Source organism: Bombus vancouverensis, chromosome 10 (assembly GCF_051014615.1).
Source record: "Bombus vancouverensis nearcticus chromosome 10, iyBomVanc1_principal, whole genome shotgun sequence".
In the NCBI taxonomy this organism is placed as follows: Eukaryota; Metazoa; Arthropoda; class Insecta; order Hymenoptera; family Apidae; genus Bombus; species Bombus vancouverensis.
The window spans coordinates 5403006-5425911 of record NC_134920.1 but is presented as its reverse complement, the minus strand read 5'-3'; the positions used below and the strand labels follow the sequence as shown (position 1 = coordinate 5425911).

The window sequence follows — 22906 nt, the reverse complement described above, 5'->3', positions numbered from 1 at the left end:
GATAGCAGCGCTACTGGAACGATAGAAATTATAACTAAGTCGTACTTACAATCGGAATCGATCTATTGGGTTGGGAACTAGGTAGTTGCGGATTTTGTCATTAGGTAGTAATTAGAAAATTACGTTAGTACGTTACGTTGTTCATTTGTTTAGTTTAATCGTTTAAAATGAAATGTCACAAATTGTTGAGTAAAACTCAATATAAAAAGTGCGTGTATTCGTACTTACTACATAATAATTATTACTACATAATAATTAGTAAATAAAACGACAGAAGTCGTTTTACCGTGAGTGGTGTGATTGAATGTTTTCATGGCAAAAAAGATCTGACAAATGACGCGTGAAACGGATATCCTCAGGACCTTACAGGCCGAGGCAAAAAAATAGTCAATATAATGAACAAAGAACCAAAAATTACATCCTCGGAAATGAGTGAAATAGCAAGAAACGAATCTAACACGGAAATAAACTCCATAACAGTTCGAAGAATACTCAAAACTACTGCCATAAAGCATTTGACGATAGAGAGGAGGAAAGAACAGTGATGAAGATAGCGATGAAGAAGGTATTTTTTGTAATTTAGAGATATGTTCAATTAATTCTTATATTCTTTATAGATCAATAGAAAAGCAGAGGAACGAACAGTCACTTAGAATAATCCCGAAAACTAAAATGGAGCGGCGGTAACATGCAAAGAAAAAAGCTACTCAAAATATTACGCCGATGGAAAGTTGTTTTTATACGAAAACAACAGAGCATTTATCTAGGACTACTCGACATATCGATTGTGAAATTGTATTTGATAAATCAATGAAAATACCTTGTTCAAAGTACGATCTTTTTTTCGAATGTTAAAAACAAACGTAGGTTCATGTCCATACTGCGTAATGTATTTACTTGGCACTGCCATCTCTCGTGCCATAATCCCGAGAAGTCGAACATCCGTCAGCCAATAACCAGCGTTTCTTGCGTCTGTCACATGCTTAGTACGTGATCGCTCTGTTTAACTCTGCTAACTTTTCTCGTTGAACAAAATAGTACATATCATAAACTTGAATGAAAATCAACTTGTTTATTCTATAGGATATTTTTCTATACTTCACGCATGAGAAATTTGTAATCAAATGATTTATGCCTCGTGAAATTGGAAAAAAAAATATTGATTGGTAGGTATTGCTTGTATCAAACGATTCATCCGTTATATGAAATATCACCTGTGGTATATCAGCTTACAATATGGTGCCGATACCAAAAGGAATGTAGCTGCCCCTCCACCATTAATTTTTCATGTTCTCTATATAGGCGCACTTACCAACATATTACATATAAATTATTCTCTCCAACGTTTATGTACTTGCTATGTACACTAGTACTATGTTAAATTAAATTACCTTTAAATTAATAAACTTTTTTCGCATAGAAGTATTAGTGATAGCATGGATATAGTGAATGAGAAAATGCAGATGTGTTTCGCCTCTAAAATAATTCCATTTCCCGTATAAATTAATCAGATCGCTAAAAGCGAGTGCAATTTCTTAAAACGATCACAAACTTGCTATTGTTATTGATGTAATGGAGGATATACACGTTTGAACTTGGCCTACTCGATTATTGCAGTTTGGACAGTGGAGGGTATTAGCTGCATTTCTGTTCATTTAATGTAACTCTTAAATTGTAGAGATTCATTTGAATCTACATTTTCATAAACATGATACTGGTGAACAGTACTTGATCAATTTTATTCCATTTATTAAATATTATAACGAGTATTTTACTCTCGTTATTTTACATATTCTAGTATCTCCTTATATGTACATTCTCTTATACATTCTACGGATTTTTGCTTGAAATTTTCTATAAATGCATAAACATCGCTTAGGCTATTAATTCTAGTCAGTAATCAAATCGTATAATTCAATTTTAGTCCAATCTAACGAATTTTATATCTCACGATCTCTAGCGACGTATGCAATACTGATTATTGGCTATACACGACTATGGATTGGCAAACGACCAAGTTTCAATATTTTAAAACCGTCAAATTTTTCGGACAGCTTGTTGGTGTGTGGCCTTATCAGGAAGAATTCCCGAAAATTACAATGCGACTTGTCACATTGGTTGTGACTATTGCCTGTATTGCAACTCAGGTATTGTTTTCATTAATTAATATTATATCCAGCCTATACGCATCTCATTTATAAAAAATATCTAGCAATCGAGTTTTATTTCCTATAACCATTTTGCTTGTAACCATTAACGGTATTAATATAAAAATGTGTTATACTGGTTGGAGACACAGTATCTGTAAAATGTATTCCAGAGGTTAAGAATTAGACTGTGTCAGTGTATTTAATACGTATAATACATATACATAGATCACAAAGCTATATGCGAAATGGTTTTCAGATATGAAAATAGTTTTAGTGCGATATTGGTTGACAGCATGTTGAATTTTAAAGTTCTTATTTAAACTTTTGCAAAAGACGGGAAATATGATATCATGTTTTTCACATGTCGCTTTTATATAATAGAATCTTTCGATATGATAGGATATAGAGATTATACAGGGTGGTTGGTAACTAGTGGCACAAGCGGAAGGCGGGTGATTCTACGCGAAAAAAGAAGTCGAAAATATAGAATAAAAATTTTTTTTTAATTTTTTCTTTTTTCTTTTTAAATTTTTCCATCGAGACAACGATCTACAGTGAGATCCGTTATAACGTACCGCACGCGTACCGAGCGAAAATTCAAAGTCGAATTGCTCGAAAACAAAGCCTCAAACGAAAAATTTTTATTCTATATTTTCGACTTCTTTTTTCGCGTAGAATCACCCCCTTTCCGCTTGTACCACCAGTTACCAACCACCCTGTATATGTAAATATGTAATGTAAATATTTTCTATATATTGTAGATATCACGGGTACTAGTGTTTTACAGCTTGGACATACTGTTAGAACAAATGCCGCATTTGGATGTAACATTAATACTTGTTCTCAAGCAGTACAATTACATTCTGAACGAGAAGAAGGTGAAAGACAGATCGACATTCTGTAATCTCTTTGATGATTATAAGCATCTTTAAAATTGTAGTTGAAAGAACTTTTAAGCGATATCATCGCCGAACGTTTGATAGAACGACCAACGAAGGAATTAGAGATTTTGGACATGTACTCTCAGAAGGCAATGATCTTGTCCTTTATATACAAAGGTGACAAAGAAAATGAACTAATTTTCACATTGCACTAAACTTAATTAAAAAAACTAATTCAAACCTACTCTAAATTCATTTCAAACCATAACAGTATGATATACTCGCGCAACACTAAAACTGCTTATGCGAATATATGAAATGAATATACATACATATACATGAAATATACATGAATATATAATACATATATGAATATGAAGTGCAATTACTTGACAACAAATCCCAAGTTTACATCAATTGATAAGGTGTATCTGCCGTAAATAATTGCTATTTTATTTTGTATTTTATTCCTTTTGCATTTAGTCAGCACATTTGTCACCGCCATTATGTTCGCCCTCATACCGGTTATATCACCTATTCTGAACATCGTCGCGCCCTTGAACGAGTCACGGAGCCGCGAATTTATCTACCCAGCTTATTACTTCGTGGACGAAGAGCGATATTATTATGTTATACTAGCGCATATGATAACATCGATGTCAATACTTGTAGCTGTTTATATTGCCTGTGACATCAGTTTAATTCTCTTCGTTCAGCATGGTTGTGCTCTGCTGGCTATCAGTGGGTGAGTATATCTTAGTTCTTGCGCGCACATTGCACATTCTTCGCCTTTTATATTAAAAAATGTGGCCAATATTTATAGCATGTGATTTTAGACATCAGCACAATGAAGAAAGTTTCTGCAGAAAAATGTCGTTTCCGGTTTATTTTCTAAGCTATACATGTATATGATTGGTTACAGTGGATACGTATTCTCATGGAATACCATAATGATGAATGAAACATCTGAAGATCAAAATGCATGCAATGTAATCACTCTCATAAGAATTTCTATAAGTTCGTGAAGAAAGCGCCCAAACATTTGTAAACATTTCTTATGAATATACTTGTATATGGAAAATTCATTAGCATTGTTAATAAGATTTCACAATAGCGATTATACGAGTGAAGCTTGAAATCTCATGAATTTCAAAATATGTTTAGAAATTACAAGATGTCTAGTACAAGTGTATATTTCGCACAGGTCAGAAAAATATATGAACTGTTATCCATTATATTATTAATAAGCTCTAACGTTCAATAACAACATATTTAACATTTGTTATACGTTTAAGATACGTTATTCACTCTGCATACGAATCTCTTCTTAAATATATATTAAATGTATATTTGCACTAAATATCTTATGACTTCTATATAAATTTTCAAATTCATTTCAAATATCAATATTGCCACGACAATCGTATCTCATTGCGATACTAATGAAATTTCAACATGTTTTACGTAACGTGTACAATACATACGCAGAGATCTATTTCAATGTAAATTGTGATATTATTTATGACTTGACTTATCTGAACAATTTAATAAGTTATGGTTGTTTTTTAAAGTATAAGTAATGTGATATCACTAGTAGCAGTAAAAGGTATAGAATTATTAATCATGACAGGGAGGTGAACTGTTCACGTGCATATTATCGGACGTCCATTAAATTAATGCGAAATTTCAATCTGGAATCTGATCCGTGGTAGCTTAAATGTTTACGTAACTCAGGGTATTTTCTCAAGGAGAAGATAGACGGGGGATCTATAGACAAAATATCTTTCGTTTAATCGTACCTTAATGAAGAAAATAACGAGATCAAGATCCGTATAGATCTTTTTAACCTTTTTGTTACCATTGTTTAAGGAAAAAATCTACAGTCCAAATTCCAAATTTTCAACATGTTGCGTAATATGATATATATTTTTACGTATATAATAATAGAAAATGGTAACCAGACAATCTATGCTGCACTTAGAATGCGTCACATACATATGCGTAACGCCTGGGGCTATGGAAAGCAATAGAGCGTCACATATGTGAGAGGCGTGGCAGCGAAAGTGTTAATTAATATTTAACTATTCTTTATTCTTTTATACAGACTTGTCTATACACCCAACCACCCTTTTCCAAGTTACCTTTTTCAAGCTATTTTTAGTGGAAATATCTAAAGCTATATCTTAAATTAATTATACTTGCTAATGATTCGACATGGTTTTTTCAGAGGAAAAACACAGCGACAAGAACGCACATTAATATCGAGCTAATACTTTGATCAACAGCTTACTTGTACATCGTCATAAAAGGTATTTTAAGGGTACAACTTAACAGGGGTGAATGAATGATTAAAGACCACTTTGGTTTATGACGGTCGCAATGGCAGCAGATATAGAGTACTTAGTCGCATTCTTCGTGTAAATATTACATAGCTTAAATGAAGTAGAAGTATAGTGGCCGATCCTAGACACTCAACAAATTTCACTTTCATTCATTAAATGTCAGTCTTATATACTAGCGTGTACTATTAACGTCATCAGTTTTCTCTTTACAATGGACAAAGCCACGGTAGTAGACGAGTATATGAAAGTAGTGAAGATATGCACTATGATTATTGGAATTTGGCCTGACCAGAGTAAGTTTTCGAAGCTCGTCATGCGAACGATTATATACATCATTAGTGTACTATCGTTTGTTACGCAGGTACGTAAAACAATTTATAACCAGCAATCTATACTAACCGTCTTGGTTTACCAGTATTTTGTCTGCTACACTAATTAATATAACATCCGTATTGTATTGTACAGTAATCATTTTTTATTGTTTTGTGATTGTTTATTCCCTGTGATTGACCTGTGTGGATCGTTCGGAATCGGTTGGCGTTTGCATGTGCTGTACCGACTAATAAAATTAGCTCAAAGGACCACTCCGTGTCGGAGATTAAAACTATGTATTTCAACAAACAAATAGATTATGTTGTTGACTAATGGTACATAACGATGAAGGCTAACTAATCAAAGACGAATGACTAAGAGTGTCAGACGAGTGATGATCGAAAGAAGACAGACAACTAATGATCGACGAGAGACCTTCAAATGTCACCTACAAAAATACTAATTACATCAATTGATGTCTCCCTCGGAGCCATTCAACTTTTATTTGAAACATTTCTCGATATAATTAACAGTTTCGAAGATATTTTAGATCTCCCACTCTTAGGTGACTCAGCGTGCATACGAAAATATGTAGGAAAGCATCTGATCGCGTGCATTGGACATTGAAAATTAGCCTGTCGCGCATTTGTGGCAGATAGAAGTCTGGTATAGCTTTTTATCCGTAAAGTAGGAATTATATTGTGATTTGTATATCTATTATGACCTTGTAATCGATGACGTAGGTAACTGCGTGTAACAAGTCAATTTGTTAGTCGAGATATTTTGCTGTTAGTAATCGAACTCAGTAATGAGATATGATTAAATTTCTTATACTCCGTGATGCAGGTATAAGGCCATAAAAGCGGTGTTTCTATATTCAACCATATACATACACAAGGGTAGGTTGTGTTCCGACAGACTAGATGTCTTCTGTTTATCTATCTCTATACTGTCTTCTTTTATCTCCAATAATTTTTACAATTTGTCCTAAGGAACATTTGACTAAGACAATTTTGCCATAACAATCAATAGCATTGGCTCACGTCTTGAGTAATTGATTCTAGAAGATCTAATAAAGGCTTAATAATAATTGGCATCTATGTAGATTAGAGGAGGCTTCAATTGAATAATTTTTGTTGCAGCTTTTTTAAGAGGTTCGTTTGTAATTTCTGGAAGTAAAGTGAAAGAATTTTGGTATTTCTGGTAACCATTTACCTTCATCTGTTATTGCATTTCAGGCGTTTGTAATTCCTTTTATAAATAGTGAAATTTTACGTTTCGTGCTTAATGTTGATTAAGAACCATTAGCTGATGGTTTATCAATTTCCATTAGGTTCGCTGAATTTTAACTATCGTTGCCCTCTTGCTGTTTACATACTTGCATTTATTTGCACTTCAAGTAATTCTAAGTTGAAAGTTCTCAGTTTATGACATTTTGGCAATACACTTGCCAAGTGACAAGCCTACTCAACCTGGCTTATATTAGCCACTGACTCTAATAACACACGCACTCACAACACACCGCTATTGGAATCTTCTCGTGTAGCATATCTTAGCAATACGATTGTCAAAGCGCGACTACTATACTATCAGTAGAAACACAATGTTTTCTTGTACTCGATAGAGTAAAGTATACTGCAATCGCCGCTTCACCTATGCAGACGATCAACCCTTAGTCGCACCTTCCAGGTTCGTCCGTAGCGTGATATGCCCATGAGCGGGGCAAAGAATCTGATCATTGGTGGATAGTAACTATTAGGGTGGTTCTACCAGCTCAACATGGGTATTACGAAGTATAGAGCACCATTAGAGTACCCTGAGACTATCAATATATATTATCAATATTTCAAAATTCTCAACTAAAAGCATCTGTGGCGGCACTCGACAGCACAAATACCATCACTCGACACTAACTAATATCGGACAACGGCAGCGCAGTGGTTAGCGCCTTAGGTTACGAACGTTCGGAACCTGGCTTCTCAAATTCAAAAAAGCAGCAATACCTCAGCAGCGACATCTACAGCCAGCGCTACAATTATCACGGACAACATTTACACCTCACATCAAAATTATATTTACAAACTACATTTTCGTTGAGAATCTTGAGATATCATAACTATATTGTTGATTGTTTGAGGGCAACATTACGTTAGGTGCTGAGCATTTGAATTCGCACTTCATCTAAAAACTCTTTGGAATATAACTTTACTGGAAACGAACAATGACCGACCTTTAATCAACGAATTTTTACCAAGTGCCGGCGAAAATTTATGGAATAGCGAAGTAAAAATATGCGACACTTCGCTATATCGCAAAGTCACAGCTTTTTTTAACTTTTTAATAGCATTATATATTGATTCGAAATTCTTTATATGTTAAATTAATCGAATGTTGATTGTAGATCGCAAACGTCGTGCATTTCTTTAACATGAGCGTCCTACTAAACCAGATTTGTTTTCTCACTGCGTTAAGCGGGGTATTGTTGAAAGAAGGACTGTACATTATCAAAGCTGCTGAGGTAAAGAAACTTCTTGCTTCATTTTCCATTTTCCATTATATTTTTATCACATTCTGTATAAAAATCACGTGGAAAAATTTGATAAGTCCACTTTTATTGAGATACTGACTCTTACGTCATTGAAAAGCTACAAAGAACTATTCTGGTATGAAATATTTGTAAAAATGTAGAAACTCGATAGATTCGTAAATTAAAAGCTTTTTGAAAATGATGGTGATGAATTCAAAATATTCTGTAAGAAGCGAATAACACAATTTGGACACAATTAATAAGTCTGCATATCGTTAATGTGTGCTAGCAAAAATATTCCTGTACCAGAAAAGATGAGAAATACGATTTATTGTGTTTTCATACCTTCGTACATATCTTTCGGTTACATGAGACTGATCAAATTGCAGTACAAGATGTTACTTACCGCTATTTGGAAGGATTGGTCAACCGATAGTCACAGTAACGAATTTCACATTATGGCCGAGTACGCCAAAAAGGGAGCACTCCTTTCTTGGTTAGACTGTGGTAGGATGAGTTATACTGAAATGATGTGTTTTCATTTTATAATTCACTTCACGTGTCGCTGTAATTAATTTACAGGAATTGGTGTTGTCTGTATCTTAGCTTTCTTACAGTTATTGTTAACGCCATTAGTTTTGGACATAATTTCACCAATGAACGAAACGCGGGATTTAATATACATTTATCCAGCTTATTATTATATCGATGACCGGAAGTATCGTGCAATTATAAATTTACATATGGCGTATACATATATTTTAGGAATTATTGTGTATGTTGGTTGCGATACAAGTTACATGTGCATTGTGCAACACGCCTGTGGACAATTAGCAGTGGCTGGGTAAAAAAAGAAATATTACTTGGACCAAATAATTTTAGCTGGAAACTGCAAGAAACACAACCTTTTTGCAGACATCGTTTCAAGAATGCGATTTTTGATTTGTCTATTGTCAATAAAACGAGTGCCATACAGGATGAGATTCATGAAAGAGTACTTCGTTCGATTCGACAACACCAACATGCTATAGAGTCAGTACTGAAACTGGCAAAACATTCATTTTCCAGTATTTTTAAACTTATTTTTAAACTTCAAATATATTTTCAATAATCTTATTTTTTAACAAAATAAGGTGCATCACCGTTTAAAGATAATTTTGTTAGGCGTAAAAAGTTTTTTTTTACAAAAATGTGTAACTCAAACATCATATACTTCTAAATTGTTAATAAGCAGTGACAGTGATTTCTTTTCATTAATTGAATTTTACTGTGCTGTAGCGAAACAATTAGCTAATGTATTCTTTAAAATTCTCAAACAATGTCAAGAATATCCTAAATACTTTTAAAGTAATTTAATGCATGTACTTACGTACATGTACTTATGTACAAGGTGACCGGACTTATTCTACTAATGCACATTACTTGTACATTGTGTGTTGTATACAAAAATTGTTCAGATAAGAAGTAAACATTTTTTAAGAAGGTTACAACCTGGTGTAAGAATATTTTGTAGATGAACACGTAGACTTCATATAAAGATAACAACCGTTTTGCTAATTAGGATTGTATATTCTTTAATGCATTAAACGGTGCAGCCTATTATTTTCTAGACAATTGTATTAACATACTGATACCGAGAAAGCATAGGGATTTGCAAATATTTTAACTTCAATTTATCAAATTTAACGTATAAAAGACAATGAAAGACGCGATTGGATATTTTTGCGTTTACGTTATCTTTGTCCTTCATACGCTAAATGCGACAAATTAAAGCTAAAATATCTCCTAAACTAATGTGACTTTTCAATATAAATAACTTCATACAATTTTGTAGAGAATGACGAGCTGCATCGATTAGTACATTAGAAAATATGCAATTCCACTTAAAAAAATTGATGTCACCTTCATATGACACGTCTACAAAAAAATTCTTACTCACCTCATTTGTCACCCCCTCAAAAAAATTCACTACATATCTGAACTACTTTTTCATACAATTCATAGTGTACTAGTAATTTGAATTTATAGAATAAAATCTGTCACCCTGTATGTGCATTACTGAATCTTTTATCGACTATGACCTCTTAATTCTGTTTTAATGGTTCCAAAACAGTTACCTGAAAACTATTCAAAGCATTCATTCTACTTATCTTTGCATTTGCATCGGTTTGGTAATGGCAACTTTCAGCGTCACGTTAGTAAAGGTGAGCTCTTCAACGTGCAAATTCACACAGTTTGACAGTAATTGTAATTACCGTGCTTCAAAACAGGTTGCAGCACAATCAGAAATTTCTGCGGAGTCTATCAAGGACGTTGTATTTCTCTCATCTCAATTGACACACATATTTCTATTAACGGTACAAGGACAATTCGTACAGAATGCGAACGATGAAGTTACCGAATCGATGTAAGTAACTTATAAATACTGAGAAATATACTTTGCTCAAAGTACTTTGGTTTTTGTTCGGAAATTAAATTTTATTACAATAACATACATAACATGTAAGGTTCCTTTATTTCTGTTGTGTGATTGATGCTAAAAGTATGAACTGATGTAAATCATTTATTATCATCATCTTATATGAAACCTTTTTTACTAAATTAACACCGTTTACAGATATGACGCGTTATGGTATAATTCCAATAATAAAACGAAACTATTGTTTGTATTAGCACTAAGAAATTGCTTAAATCCTCCCACTTTATCAGCTGCTGGATTAATTATCTTGGATTTGAAGAGCTTCTCAGAGGTAAGTAATTTTTTATTTAACCACAAATTAATGTGGAAATATTTGAAGAATATTTTTTTTTAAATAAATGTACACTACAGTATGTTTTTCAGATTATAAAAACATCTGTTTCATACTTTACCGTATTGAAATCTACGTAAACCGTAAAATACTCCCGACAGAGGCAATGGAAAACAATACTCCAGAACAAAGATTAGTGGATAAAATATGAAAATAATTACAGTTATTCTTATTTCTAAACTACTAACTATTTTTTGGTTTTACCCCCACTTAGTGATGCTTGGTGAGAAAATAATTTATGCTAAATTTCAGAGTGATTAGACAACAGGAATCTATACCACATATAAGTTGAAGTTTTCAAGTTTTAATGTTTTCGCATTAGTTATGAGCATAATCGTGTTTCGTTGTTTTGGAAATATTAAGGAATGTTTTAAAATAAAAGCACAATGTCTAAGATCTATACTAGCAATGCGTATATATTACTTCTAAAGATACATATGAAAATGTTCGGTTTGAGTCACCTTCTTGATTTCCAAAAGCCAGCAATTCATTTAGCGAATCTTACAGACTTTTACATATGAATTCCCTTCTGTCACAAGTATTGTAATAAAGGTAGCCATTATTTGTATCTTGCTAGTAACTGCAAGCGTCTGTTTCATTTTTAGTTGAGATTTCGACGTGTTCATATGGCTGAACTGCATTCAAAGAGGGATTGAACATACAAAGATGGAAATAAGAAACTTTGATGTAATACACCTGTTGGAACATGATGATACTCAAATTATTTAATCAAATATTTTTGCTAATGATACATTTAGCGTGTGCTGTTTTACAGTGTATGGAAAGTAGAACAGTTGTGATAGCATAACGGAATTTTAAAATATTTTACATAACGTACAATGTATGCAAAAGTATTTACCTCATATATTAGTATAAATTCTAACATTACGTCTGATCTGAGCTACATAAACAATTCACGTCAATTATGGATTTTTCAACAAATCCAAGCAATGTGATGTTAGTAATAGCAAAAAATACATAACTGTTTGTCATGGGAAAAAGTTGAACTATAAACACATATCGGCCAACGCTTATTATTACCGTCACAAAAAATTAATTTGCGACCAGAATTGGCGAAACAAATCAGCTTAAACGTGCACGAAACACACGACACTTTCTTACACAGAGACAAACTATATTTTGCTTATTCATAGTTTGAAGAGAATTATAACCACATAAAAGTTCGTACAGATCTGTTCGATCTTCAACAATCATTTATCTTTCTACTTCGCTTAGCCGTTTCGGATAGGAACTGTCTGTTTCACCCAACTATTCTATACCAAGCTCTCTAATATCAAATTTATTCAAGGCATCCAAAGTAGTTATGTCTTAAATTATTCGTTACTAGCAATTTGTCAATTGATCGATTCTTTCGAGAGGATATTTGATGTTTCAAGATGGTTCTCCGCGTGCAAGTAGTCACAATGTAAAGAACACACGATAACAATGAGCTAATACTTCGATCGAGTTACTTATACATCTTTATCAAAGGTACTTTAAGGGTATAAATTAACAAGGGCGAATAAATTATTAAATTACCACTTTGGTTTACGACGATCGAAATGACAGCAGGTACGCATTACTTAGTTGCACTCTTCGTGTAAATATTACATGATAGAAATAAAGTAAAAGCATAATGGCCAATCCCAGACACTCAACAAACTTCACTGTCACTCATCAAGTGTCAGTCGCATATACTGCCCTGCACTCTTAATATCAGTTTTCTCTTTACAATGGACAAAGCCACAGTAGTAAACGAATACATGAAAGTAGTGAAGATATGTACTACGATGGGCGGAATTTGGCCTGATCAGAGTAAATATTCGAAACTCGTTATGCGAACGATTGTATACATCATCATTGTGCTATCGCTTGTTACGCAGGTACAAGAACATTAATATAATGGCAACCTGGTAATCATATTACAACCGTGTAAGTGATGATTCCACGTGAAGAAATTCGCATATAAAATAAAATTGTTTCATTTAACGCTTCGTTGCTGAAAAAGCCGAGTTTGAAAATTTGTGAAGCATACTTCAACTTGACTAATTACATACTAGATATAGGTAAATAATCAACAGGAGATTGTCATACATGTGAAAATAAGTTGTGAAAATAAGTGAAAATAAGTAGCACGTTTAAGTGAAAATGTGAAAGAACACTTTTTCATTTAAGGTATCATTTTGACAATGAAGTTTAAATATGTGTAAATACGAAATGGTTTGGGACACGTGTATCACACATATTCTAAATTATCGTTTTAGGAAATGAAACAATTTATGAAAAAATTTTATTGTATATTTTTTATTTATTTTCAAATACGAACTTAATCACATTCAATTATTTGCTCTTGTTCAGTCAAGATAAAGTATACTTGCCAAATCTTTAACATCGATTTTCTCGAAAACGAAGGTTCAGGGGAAGTAATGTTATATCAGATTTTTGTTCTCATATTTCACATAGAATCGCCGTCTGGCCGGTTGTACTATGTTTACTGCCTCAGCCTATATATTTGAAATCACACACGACCATTGTGATCTTTGTCGAATATTTCACAAAACTTCAAATCTATTTAATGCTTGATGTAATTATGCCATTATGTACTAATATGAGTATTCCTTTTTCATTAAATTACTCGATCGTTGGTTGTAGATGGCAAACGTTGTGTGTTTCTACAGTCTACAGGCCGTAGTAGAGCAGGTCTGTTTTTTTAATGCGATGGCTGGGGCACTGCTAAAGCAAGGGAATTATATTGTGAACGCGGCGCAGGTAACGGAATTTCTCATATAACTTTCCATTTTCTATTTTTGTATTATACATTATATAAAAATGACAATGGAAGATATGATAAGTCGATATCTTTGATCATCTGATTCTCATGTTATTGGATGTTATAAAAAAATAATCTGGCAGGAAATATTTACAAATGGGAATAAACCTCACAGATTTAAAATTATATGCCTTTCGAAAGTAATGGAAATAGATCCACAATGTTTCATAAGAAACGAATAATATTTGTCCGGCTTTTATGATAGCGTTTATGCCCAGTGTTGACTGCGATCGGTGTTTCAGCTATTGGGGTATTTACACGTGATTTGCCGACTAACAAAATTGACTCGAGAAGCAGATAGTTTGACGTAACTAAAATAAGTCTGTATAACAAATATTACTAATGTATCTTTTAAATGGTCAGGACTATAACAAAAGACGTATTTAAAATTGAGAATCATTTGGAATTGTACTTTGAACCGCAAAGTTACATCCATTTCAATTTTGTTTTAATATTTTTCCGTATTAGTTTTCCGTAGTAGTTTCTCTAGATCACTGCAAAAAGTAACATTTCTATACATGTCTAACTTATAGTCGCACTCGCATGACGTAATTAATTTAGAAGTAAAAAAATATCTAGAATGCAAATATGTTAGCAATAATGAATTTACTTAACATCCCTCTCTCTTGATAATAGTTTTAAGAATCAAAATAGCAGAATTAGAAAAAACGACAAATACGACTTATTGTATTCTTCATGTATTTATATATATCTTTTGGTTGCACGATACTAATCAAATTGTAGTACAAGATGCTGCTTACCGCTATTTGGGAGGATTGGTCAACCATTAGACTGACTGATGAATTTGAAATTATGGTCGAGTACGCCAAAAGGGGAGCCTTTTTTTCTCGGTTGTACTGCGGTAAGATAAATCATATTGAAAACTCGAGTCCCCTCCGTGATTCATTTTATACACCATTACAATCGAATTACAGGACTTGGCGTTTTCTGTTGCATAAGTTTTATTCAACTATCTCTATCGCCATATATTCTAGACATTATTTCACCGAACAACGAAACGCGAGATTTAATATACATTTATCCAGCTTATTATTATATCGATGATCGGAAGTACCGTATGTTTATAAGTTTACATATGACATATACGATTGTATCAACATTTTTTGTGTATGTCGGCTGTGATTCGAGTTATATATATATGGTGCAACACGCCTGTGGGCAGTTAGCGGTAGCTGGGTAATAAAATGAAATATCAGTTGGATTAAATAATCTTCGTTTAACTTGAAACTGCAACAGGTATTAAATTTTTTCACAGACATCGTTTCAAGAATGCGCTTTCAGATTTGTCTGTCGACACTGAAAAGGGTGGAACGCAGGATAAGAGTTATGAGAGAGTGCTTCATTCGATTCGAGAACACCAATATGCTACAAAGTCAGTACTGAAATTAGAAAAACATTGGTTGCCACCATTCTCTTGTTAGCTTATTTCATGTATTTCTCTTACTTTTCTCCAAAGACATTAAAAACAACTGTTTTTGAAAAAAGGGTGTGCCCTACCGTTTGATGTCAATGTTGATAGGAATAAATAATTTTGTTTGTTTCACAAAAATATATAATTCAAACGGCATATGTGTAATTTTGATTGCTGATGACTTCTTTTCATTAATTGAACATTTACTGTGCTATAGAATATTAATTAGCTAATAAGTGTTCTTGAAATTTCTCAAACAATATCAAGAATAGTTTATATAATTTTGTGAGATTTAAATGCGTTTATTTCCGTGTATCACATATGTATGTATACTATTGAACTTTTTATGGACAACGGCCTGTTGGTCCTGTTTTGATACCATCAAAGCAGTTACCTGAAGAGTATTCAAACCAGTCATTCCGTCTATCTTTGCATTTGCATCGGTATGTCAATGGCATCTTTCACAGTCTCATTGGTAAAGGTAAGCTTTTCGGTCTAATCTCGTACTGTTTCGCCACAGTCGAAGTTACTATGCTTCAAAACAGGTTGCATCACAGTCGGAAATTTCTGGAGTGCTCATCAAGGACAGTGTTTTTCTTTTGTCCCAATTGATACATATACTTCTTTTAACTGTGCAAGGACAATTCATACTGAACTCGAACGATGAAATTATCGAATCGATGTAAGTGATGCATAAATATTGTTTAATATACGTAGCGCTAAGTACTTTCATTTTTATATTCATTTCTAAATTAAAAGAATGGTAATAAGATTGTCTTGGAATGAATTTTTATTATAGTATCGAACGAATGAGATGTCCATGTGTCAAACTTATAAGGTTTCTTCATTTGTCTTTGTGTTATTAATGCTGTATTATAAGAACTGAATTAAGTTGTTCATTATCATTAACGTGTGCACTATTTTTTAAATAAATTCACAGATACGACGCATCGTGGTATAATGCTAATAGAAAAACGCAATTGTTGTTCGTGTTATCCATCAGAAGCTGTTTGAGTCCTCCAATTCTATCAGCTGGGGGACTTTTAGACCTGAATTTGAAAAATTTTGCAGAGGCAAGTATCTACTCTTCCTTGAATCCACAATTATTGTTCAAGTTTTAAGAATACCTTTTTTAAATAAATCCACGTAATATCATGCCTTCCAGATTATAAAAGCATCTGTTTCATACTTTACCGTGTTGAAATCTACGTAAACTGTAATCTACCTCTGACTGAAGCGACGAAAAACAATTCCGGATCGAATGAATATCAATATATAATAAAATATGTACTGACATGGAATAGTGCTTGCTTCTCAACCACTAATTTATTTTTGGTTTCATTCTCCTAGGTTATGGCAATGAATTTGATGAAGAAGTGGTACGTGCAGAATTTCTAAATGATTAGACAACGAGAACCCGTGCCGCATTTGAGTTTAAATTTTCAAATTATGTATAATTTCACATCTATTACGAGCATAATAATATTTCGATATCTTGGAAACATTGGTGAATAATTTTAAATCAATGTGCAATTTTCTAGATTTATATTAATAACACGTACGTTTTTCTTCCAAAAATATACATATACAAAATTGTTTAGTTTTGCTTAACATTATGCTTGGGATATAACGCAGCGTCTGAGTTAGCTACCTGATCTGTAAAAGCAAGATCGCATGTGCTGTTTCACAGTGCATGAAAAGTAGAACTGTACCTATGATTATGTGATAAAGAAAACGTGTTGTTTTAGGATAAAATATACATTCTCTAAAAAAATATACAATATCGTTTCTTGTACAAAATTATCAATGCCGTATGAAAATTGGCTATTGTAATAGCATAACAGAATTCTGAAATCTTCTACATAACGTACAATGTATGCAAAAGTATTTACCTCATATATTAGTATAAATTCTAACATTACGTCTGATCTGAGCTACATAAACAATTCACGTCAATTATGGATTTTTCAACAAATCCAAGCAATGTGATGTTAGTAATAGCAAAAAATACATAACTGTTTGTCATGGGATAAGTTGAACTATAAACACATATCGGCCAACGCTTATTATTACCGTCATAAAAAATTAATTTGCGACCAGAATTGGCGAAACAAATCAGCTGAAACGTGCACGAAACACACGACACTTTCTTACACAGAGACAAACTATATTTTGCTTATTCATAGTTTGAAGAGAATTATAACCACATAAAAGTTCGTACAGATCTGTTCGATCTTCAACAATCATTTATCTTTCTACTTCGCTTAGCCGTTTCGGATAGGAACTGTCTGTTTCACCCAACTATTCTATACCAAGCTCTCTAATATCAAATTTATTCAAGGCATCCAAAGTAGTTATGTCTTAAATTATTCGTTACTAGCAATTTGTCAATTGATCGATTCTTTCGAGAGGATATTTGATGTTTCAAGATGGTTCTCCGCGTGCAAGTAGCCACAGTGTAAAGAACACACGATAACAATGAGCTAATACTTCGATCGAGTTACTTACACATCTTTATCAAAGGTACTTTAAGGGTATAAATTAATAAGGGCGAATAAATTATTAAATCACCACTTTGGTTTACGACGACCGAAATGACAGCAGGTACGCATTACTTAGTTGCACTCTTCGTGTAAATATTACATGGTAGAAATAAAATAAAAGCATAATGGCCAATCTCAGACACTCAACAAACTTCACTGTCACTCATCAAGTGTCAGTCGCATATACTTCCCTGCACTCTTAATATCAGTTTTCTCTTTACTATGGACAAAGCCACAGTAGTAAACGAGTACATGAAAGTAGTGAAGATATGTACTATGATGGGCGGAATTTGGCCTGATCAGAGTAAATTTTCGAAACTCGTTATGCGAACGATTATATACATCGTCGTTGTGCTATCGCTTGTTACGCAGGTACAAGAACATTAATTTATAGGCAACTTGGTAATCGTATCACAATCGAGTAAGTGGCGATTCAACTGTGGTGAAAAAATCCGAATATAAAATAAAATTTTTTCATTTGATGCTTCGTCGCTAAGAAAGCTGAATTTGAAAATTTGTAAAGCATACTTCAACTTGGCTAATTACAGACTAGATATAGGTAAATAATCAACAGGAGATTGTCATACATGTGAAAATAAGTTGAAAATGTGAAAGAACATTTTTTCGTTTCAGGTATCCTTTTCAAGAAAATGAAGTTTAAAAGTGTTTAATTACGAAATGATCTGGAACACGTGCATTAGGAAATGAAACAATTTATTAAAAAATTTTATTCTATATTTTTTATTTGCTTCCAAATATGAGTTTTACCACTTTCGGTTATTTGCTCTTGTTCAGCCAAGACAAAATGCACTTGTCAGATCTTTAATGTCGATTTTCTCGAAAATGAAGGTCCAGGGGAAGTAATGTTATATCAGATTCTTGTTCTCATTTTTCACAGAACCGCCGCCTCCCCGATTGTATTACGATTACCGCCTCAGCCTATATATTAGTAATCACACACGAACATTGTGATCTTTGTCGAATATTTCACAAAACTTCAAATCTTTTTAATGCTTGATGTAATTATGGCATTATGTACTAATATGAGAATTCCTTTTTTATTAAATTACTCTATCGTTGATTGTAGATGGCAAACGTCGTGTGTTTCTACAGTTTACAGACCGTAGTAGAGCAGGTCTGTTTTTTTAATGCGGTAGCTGCAGTATTGATAAAGCAAGGGAATTATATTGTAAACATGCCGGAGGTAAAGGAATTTCTCGTATCACTTTCCATTTTCTATTATTTTTGTGTTACACATTATATGAAACCCACAATGAACGATATGATAAGTCGATATTTTTGATTTTGTGACTCTTATGTTAGATGGAATAAACCTGGCAGGTTTGAAATTATATGCTTTTTCATACTAATGGAGATAAATTTGCAATGTTTCATACGAAACGAAGAATATTTGCTCGGTTTTTATGATAACGTTTATGCCCAGTATTGACTTGTGATCGGCGTTTTAGCTTCGTGGTGTATTTGCACGTGTTTTGCCGACTGATATAATTGACTTGAAGAACAGATAGTTTGACGTAATTAAAATAAGTCTGTATAACAAATATTACTAATGTATCTTTTAAATGGTCAGGACTATAATAAAAGACATATTTAAAATTGAGTATCATTTGGAACTGTATTTTGAAACCCAAAGTTTCATCTATTTCAATTTTGTTTTAAATTCGCTCCGTATTCTTAATTTTGTTACATTATTTATGATCACTGTAAACAGTATATTTTCTATGATTGCCTAACTTATAATCGCACTCGCCTGACATAATTAATTTCCAAATGAAAAGAAGATCTAGAATTTAAATATGTCAGCAATAATGAACTTACTTAACATCCCTCTCTCTTGATAATAGTTTTTGATAAGAATCAAAATAGCAGAACTAGAAAAGACGACAAATACGACTTATTGTATTCTTCATGTATTTATATATATCTTTTGGTTGCACGATACTAATCAAATTGTAGTACAAGATGCTGCTTACTGCTATTTGGAAGGATTGGTCAGCCAATAGACGGATTGATGAATCTGACATTATGGTCGAGTACGCCAAAAGGGGAGCCTTTTTTTCTCGGTTGTACTGCGGTAGGATAAATCATATTGAAAACTCGTACTTCCCTTCCGTGATTCATTTTATACACCGTTGCAATCGATTTACAGGACTTGGCGTTTTCTGTTCCATAAGTTTTATTCAACTATCTCTATCGCCATATATTTTAGACATAATTTCACCGAACAACGAAACGCGAGATTTAATATACATTTATCCAGCTTATTATTATATCGATGACCGGAAGTACCGTATGTTTATAAGTTTTCATATGATATATACGGTTATATCAACATTTTTTGTGTATGTCGGCTGTGATTCGAGTTATATATATATGGTGCAACACGCCTGTGGGCAGTTAGCGGTAGCTGGGTAATAAAATGAAATATCATTTGGATTAAATAATCTTCGTTTAACTTGAAACTGCAACAAGTATAAATTTTTTCACAGACATCGTTTCAAGAATGCGCTTTCAGATTTGTCTGTCGACACTGAAAAGGGTGGAATGCAGGATAAGAGTTATGAGAGAGTGCTTCATTCGATTCGAGAACACCAATATGCTACAAAGTCAGTACTGAAATTAGAAAAACATTAGTTGCCGCCATTCTCTTGTTAGCTTATTTCATGTATTTAGCTTACTTTTCTCCAAAGACATTAAAAACAACTGTTTTTGAAAAAAGGGAGTGCCCTACCGCTTGATGTCAATGTTGATAGGAATAAATAATTTTGTTTGTTTCACAAAAATATATAATTCAAACGGCATATGTGTAATTTTGATTGCTGATGACTTCTTTTCATTAATTGAACATTTACTGTGCTATAGAATAATAATTAGCTAATAAGTGTTCTTGAAATTTCTCAAACAACATCAAGAATAGTTTATATAATTTTGTGAGATTTAAATGCGTTTATTTCCGTGTATCACATATGTATGTATACTATTGAACTTTCTATGGACAACGACCTGTTGGTCCTGTTTTGATGCCATCAAAGCAGATACCTGAAGAGTATTCAAACCAGTCATTCCGTCTATCTTTGCATTTGCATCGGTATGTCAATGGCATCTTTCACAGTCTCATTGGTAAAGGTAAGCTTTTCGGTCTAATCTCGTACTGTTTCGCCACAGTCGAAGTTACTATGCTTCAAAACAGGTTGCATCACAGTCGGAAATTTCTGGAGTGCTCATCAAGGACAGTGTTTTTCTTTTGTCCCAATTGATACATATACTTCTTTTAACTGTGCAAGGACAATTCGTACTGAACTCGAACGATGAAATTATCGAATCGATGTAAGTGATGCATAAATATTGTTTAATATACGTAGCGCTAAGTACTTTCATTTTTATATTCATTTCTAAATTAGAAGAATGGTAATAAGATTGTCTTGGAATGAATTTTTATTATAGTATCGAACGAATGAGATGTCCATGTGTCAAACTTATAAGGTTTCTTCATTTGTCTTTGTGTTATTAATGCTATATTATAAGAACTGAATTAAGTTGTTCATTATCATTAACGTGTGCACTATTTTTTAAATAAATTCACAGATACGACGCATCGTGGTATAATGCTAATAGAAAAACGCAATTGTTGTTCGTGTTATCCATCAGAAGCTGTTTGAGTCCTCCAATTCTATCAGCTGGGGGACTTTTAGACCTGAATTTGAAAAATTTTGCAGAGGCAAGTTTTAAGAATACCCTTTTTAAATAAATCTACGTAATATCATACCTTCCAGATTATAAAAGCATCTGTTTCATACTTTACCGTATTGAAATCTACGTGAATCGTAAAGTACTCTTGACTGAGACGATGAAAAACAATATTCCGGAACGAACGAAGATCAATATATGATACAATATGTACAGAAATATAATGGTGCTTACTTCTCAACCACTAATTTATTTTTGCTTCTATCCTCCTAGAATATGGCAATGAATTTTAGAAAGAAGTGATATGTGCAAAATTTCAGAATGATTAGATAATGAGAACCTGTGTCGCATTTGAGTGGAAGTTTTCAAATTTTGATGGTCTCGCATGAAATTCGAACGTAATCTTGCCCGCTATTTGGAAAGTATTAATAAATGTTTTTGAATAGAAGTACAATGTTTTAAATGTATAATAATATTTATGTAAATATTATACACACACATATTTTTACATAGTATATAATATTTATAATATACATTTATATATGTCGGAGATGAAAGAACAGCGGAGCCTTTGGAATTTTGGATAATCCCGCAACATTGTAACCTAGAGTCTACTATAGCTGTAATTGAACAATTGTAGTTATTCAACCCGATTGTAATTGTTCGAGAGTCGTGATAATGAGCTTGGGCTCGAGGCGACAGTCAGTCGCCGAACGTAGCCGCGGTCACGGGATGAACCTTTTGCCTAACAAGGTATGGAGTAATTCTATAGCTCTCCTTAAAAGAAATATTCGGGGCGACACGAGACAATAAACATTCCAACGGTTTCTGTCCCGTGGCTCGCCACGTGCAGACCCTATTCTTCGAGTAAGATGATTGCCAGATGTCGATGCGTCTCCGCAGGACATGTTCGGCTAGCCCGAGAGCCCGTTATAAATCTTAAGGTTTAGTTAACTAAAGTCCTTCAAACAGACAAACAGTCTTTGTCCCAACTACGGGAAGATAGGGGAGACATATTTTTCAACTAGTGGCGTCTCCCACTAGCAACTTTCCCTCGAGGGCGGCTAACATCCTTTTCTAACCACCGATATGGAGATTGACCAATTAGCAGCAACGCCAATTTCCCTTACTTTCTGAACGAAGGCTTTTCTCGACGAATCCGATGATCTCGTGTCCTTAGACACACCCCATTATAGTTTTCCTCTGTGGCATCATCGGGACAGGAAAGGCATTCTCGTTCGCGATCTCAATGATGAGAGGAGTAACCCTTTACGACCAGTGAATATCACGCATCCGACTTAGATTTTGTGAGTACGTTCATCTATCATCCCGTCGACCGCGGATTCGTTATTGAACCTAGGATCATTGTCA

At 33.4% G+C, this 22906-nt stretch overlaps 3 protein-coding genes and 1 pseudogene across 7 annotated transcripts; all 4 read left to right on the top strand.

Annotated features, from left to right (window-relative positions):
- Positions 1 to 4407, top strand: LOC143303241 (uncharacterized). 2 transcript variants are annotated; one of them, XM_076622153.1, is made up of 8 exons: positions 1 to 565; positions 618 to 986; positions 1084 to 1166; positions 1961 to 2147; positions 2912 to 3028; positions 3091 to 3208; positions 3515 to 3776; positions 3868 to 4407. In XM_076622153.1, exons 3-8 carry the CDS (start codon positions 1132 to 1134, stop codon positions 3941 to 3943), a joined length of 795 nt encoding a protein of 264 aa, XP_076478268.1. In that variant the 5' UTR covers positions 1 to 565; positions 618 to 986; positions 1084 to 1131; the 3' UTR covers positions 3944 to 4407. The 2 variants fall into 2 exon arrangements, with proteins under 2 accessions (XP_076478268.1, XP_076478269.1); XM_076622154.1 differs by lacking the exon at positions 1084 to 1166 and having other exon boundaries at positions 618 to 863; positions 2055 to 2147.
- A 44-nt stretch (positions 4408 to 4451) lies between these two features.
- Positions 4452 to 12746, top strand: LOC117157808 (uncharacterized). 3 transcript variants are annotated; one of them, XR_013059354.1, is made up of 8 exons: positions 4452 to 8203; positions 8602 to 8719; positions 8795 to 9056; positions 9128 to 9244; positions 10326 to 10619; positions 10830 to 10962; positions 11055 to 11245; positions 11628 to 12746. XR_013059354.1 is itself a non-coding variant. In XM_076622151.1 (7 exons), exons 1-7 carry the CDS (start codon positions 8114 to 8116, stop codon positions 11100 to 11102), a joined length of 1062 nt encoding a protein of 353 aa, XP_076478266.1. In that variant the 5' UTR covers positions 4452 to 8113; the 3' UTR covers positions 11103 to 11424. The 3 variants fall into 3 exon arrangements, 1 of the variants encoding a protein (XP_076478266.1); XR_013059355.1 differs by lacking the exon at positions 4452 to 8203 and having other exon boundaries at positions 8211 to 8719; positions 10326 to 10416; positions 10483 to 10619; XM_076622151.1 differs by lacking the exon at positions 11628 to 12746 and having other exon boundaries at positions 11055 to 11424.
- Positions 12747 to 12920: 174 nt separating this feature from the next.
- LOC117157845 (uncharacterized) lies at positions 12921 to 16585 on the top strand (annotated as a pseudogene). Its single transcript, XR_013059353.1, has 7 exons — positions 12921 to 13791; positions 14597 to 14714; positions 14788 to 15049; positions 15129 to 15245; positions 15675 to 15966; positions 16225 to 16357; positions 16450 to 16585. The product of XR_013059353.1 is annotated as an uncharacterized LOC117157845 (transcript).
- Positions 16586 to 19156: 2571 nt separating this feature from the next.
- LOC117157846 (uncharacterized) lies at positions 19157 to 21982 on the top strand. The gene is made up of 5 exons (XM_076622152.1): positions 19157 to 20259; positions 20338 to 20454; positions 20884 to 20974; positions 21039 to 21175; positions 21434 to 21982. The coding sequence occupies exons 1-5, from the start codon at positions 19811 to 19813 to the stop codon at positions 21594 to 21596; spliced, it is 957 nt and encodes a 318-aa protein (XP_076478267.1). The 5' UTR covers positions 19157 to 19810; the 3' UTR covers positions 21597 to 21982.
- The last annotated feature ends 924 nt before the right edge of the window (positions 21983 to 22906 follow it).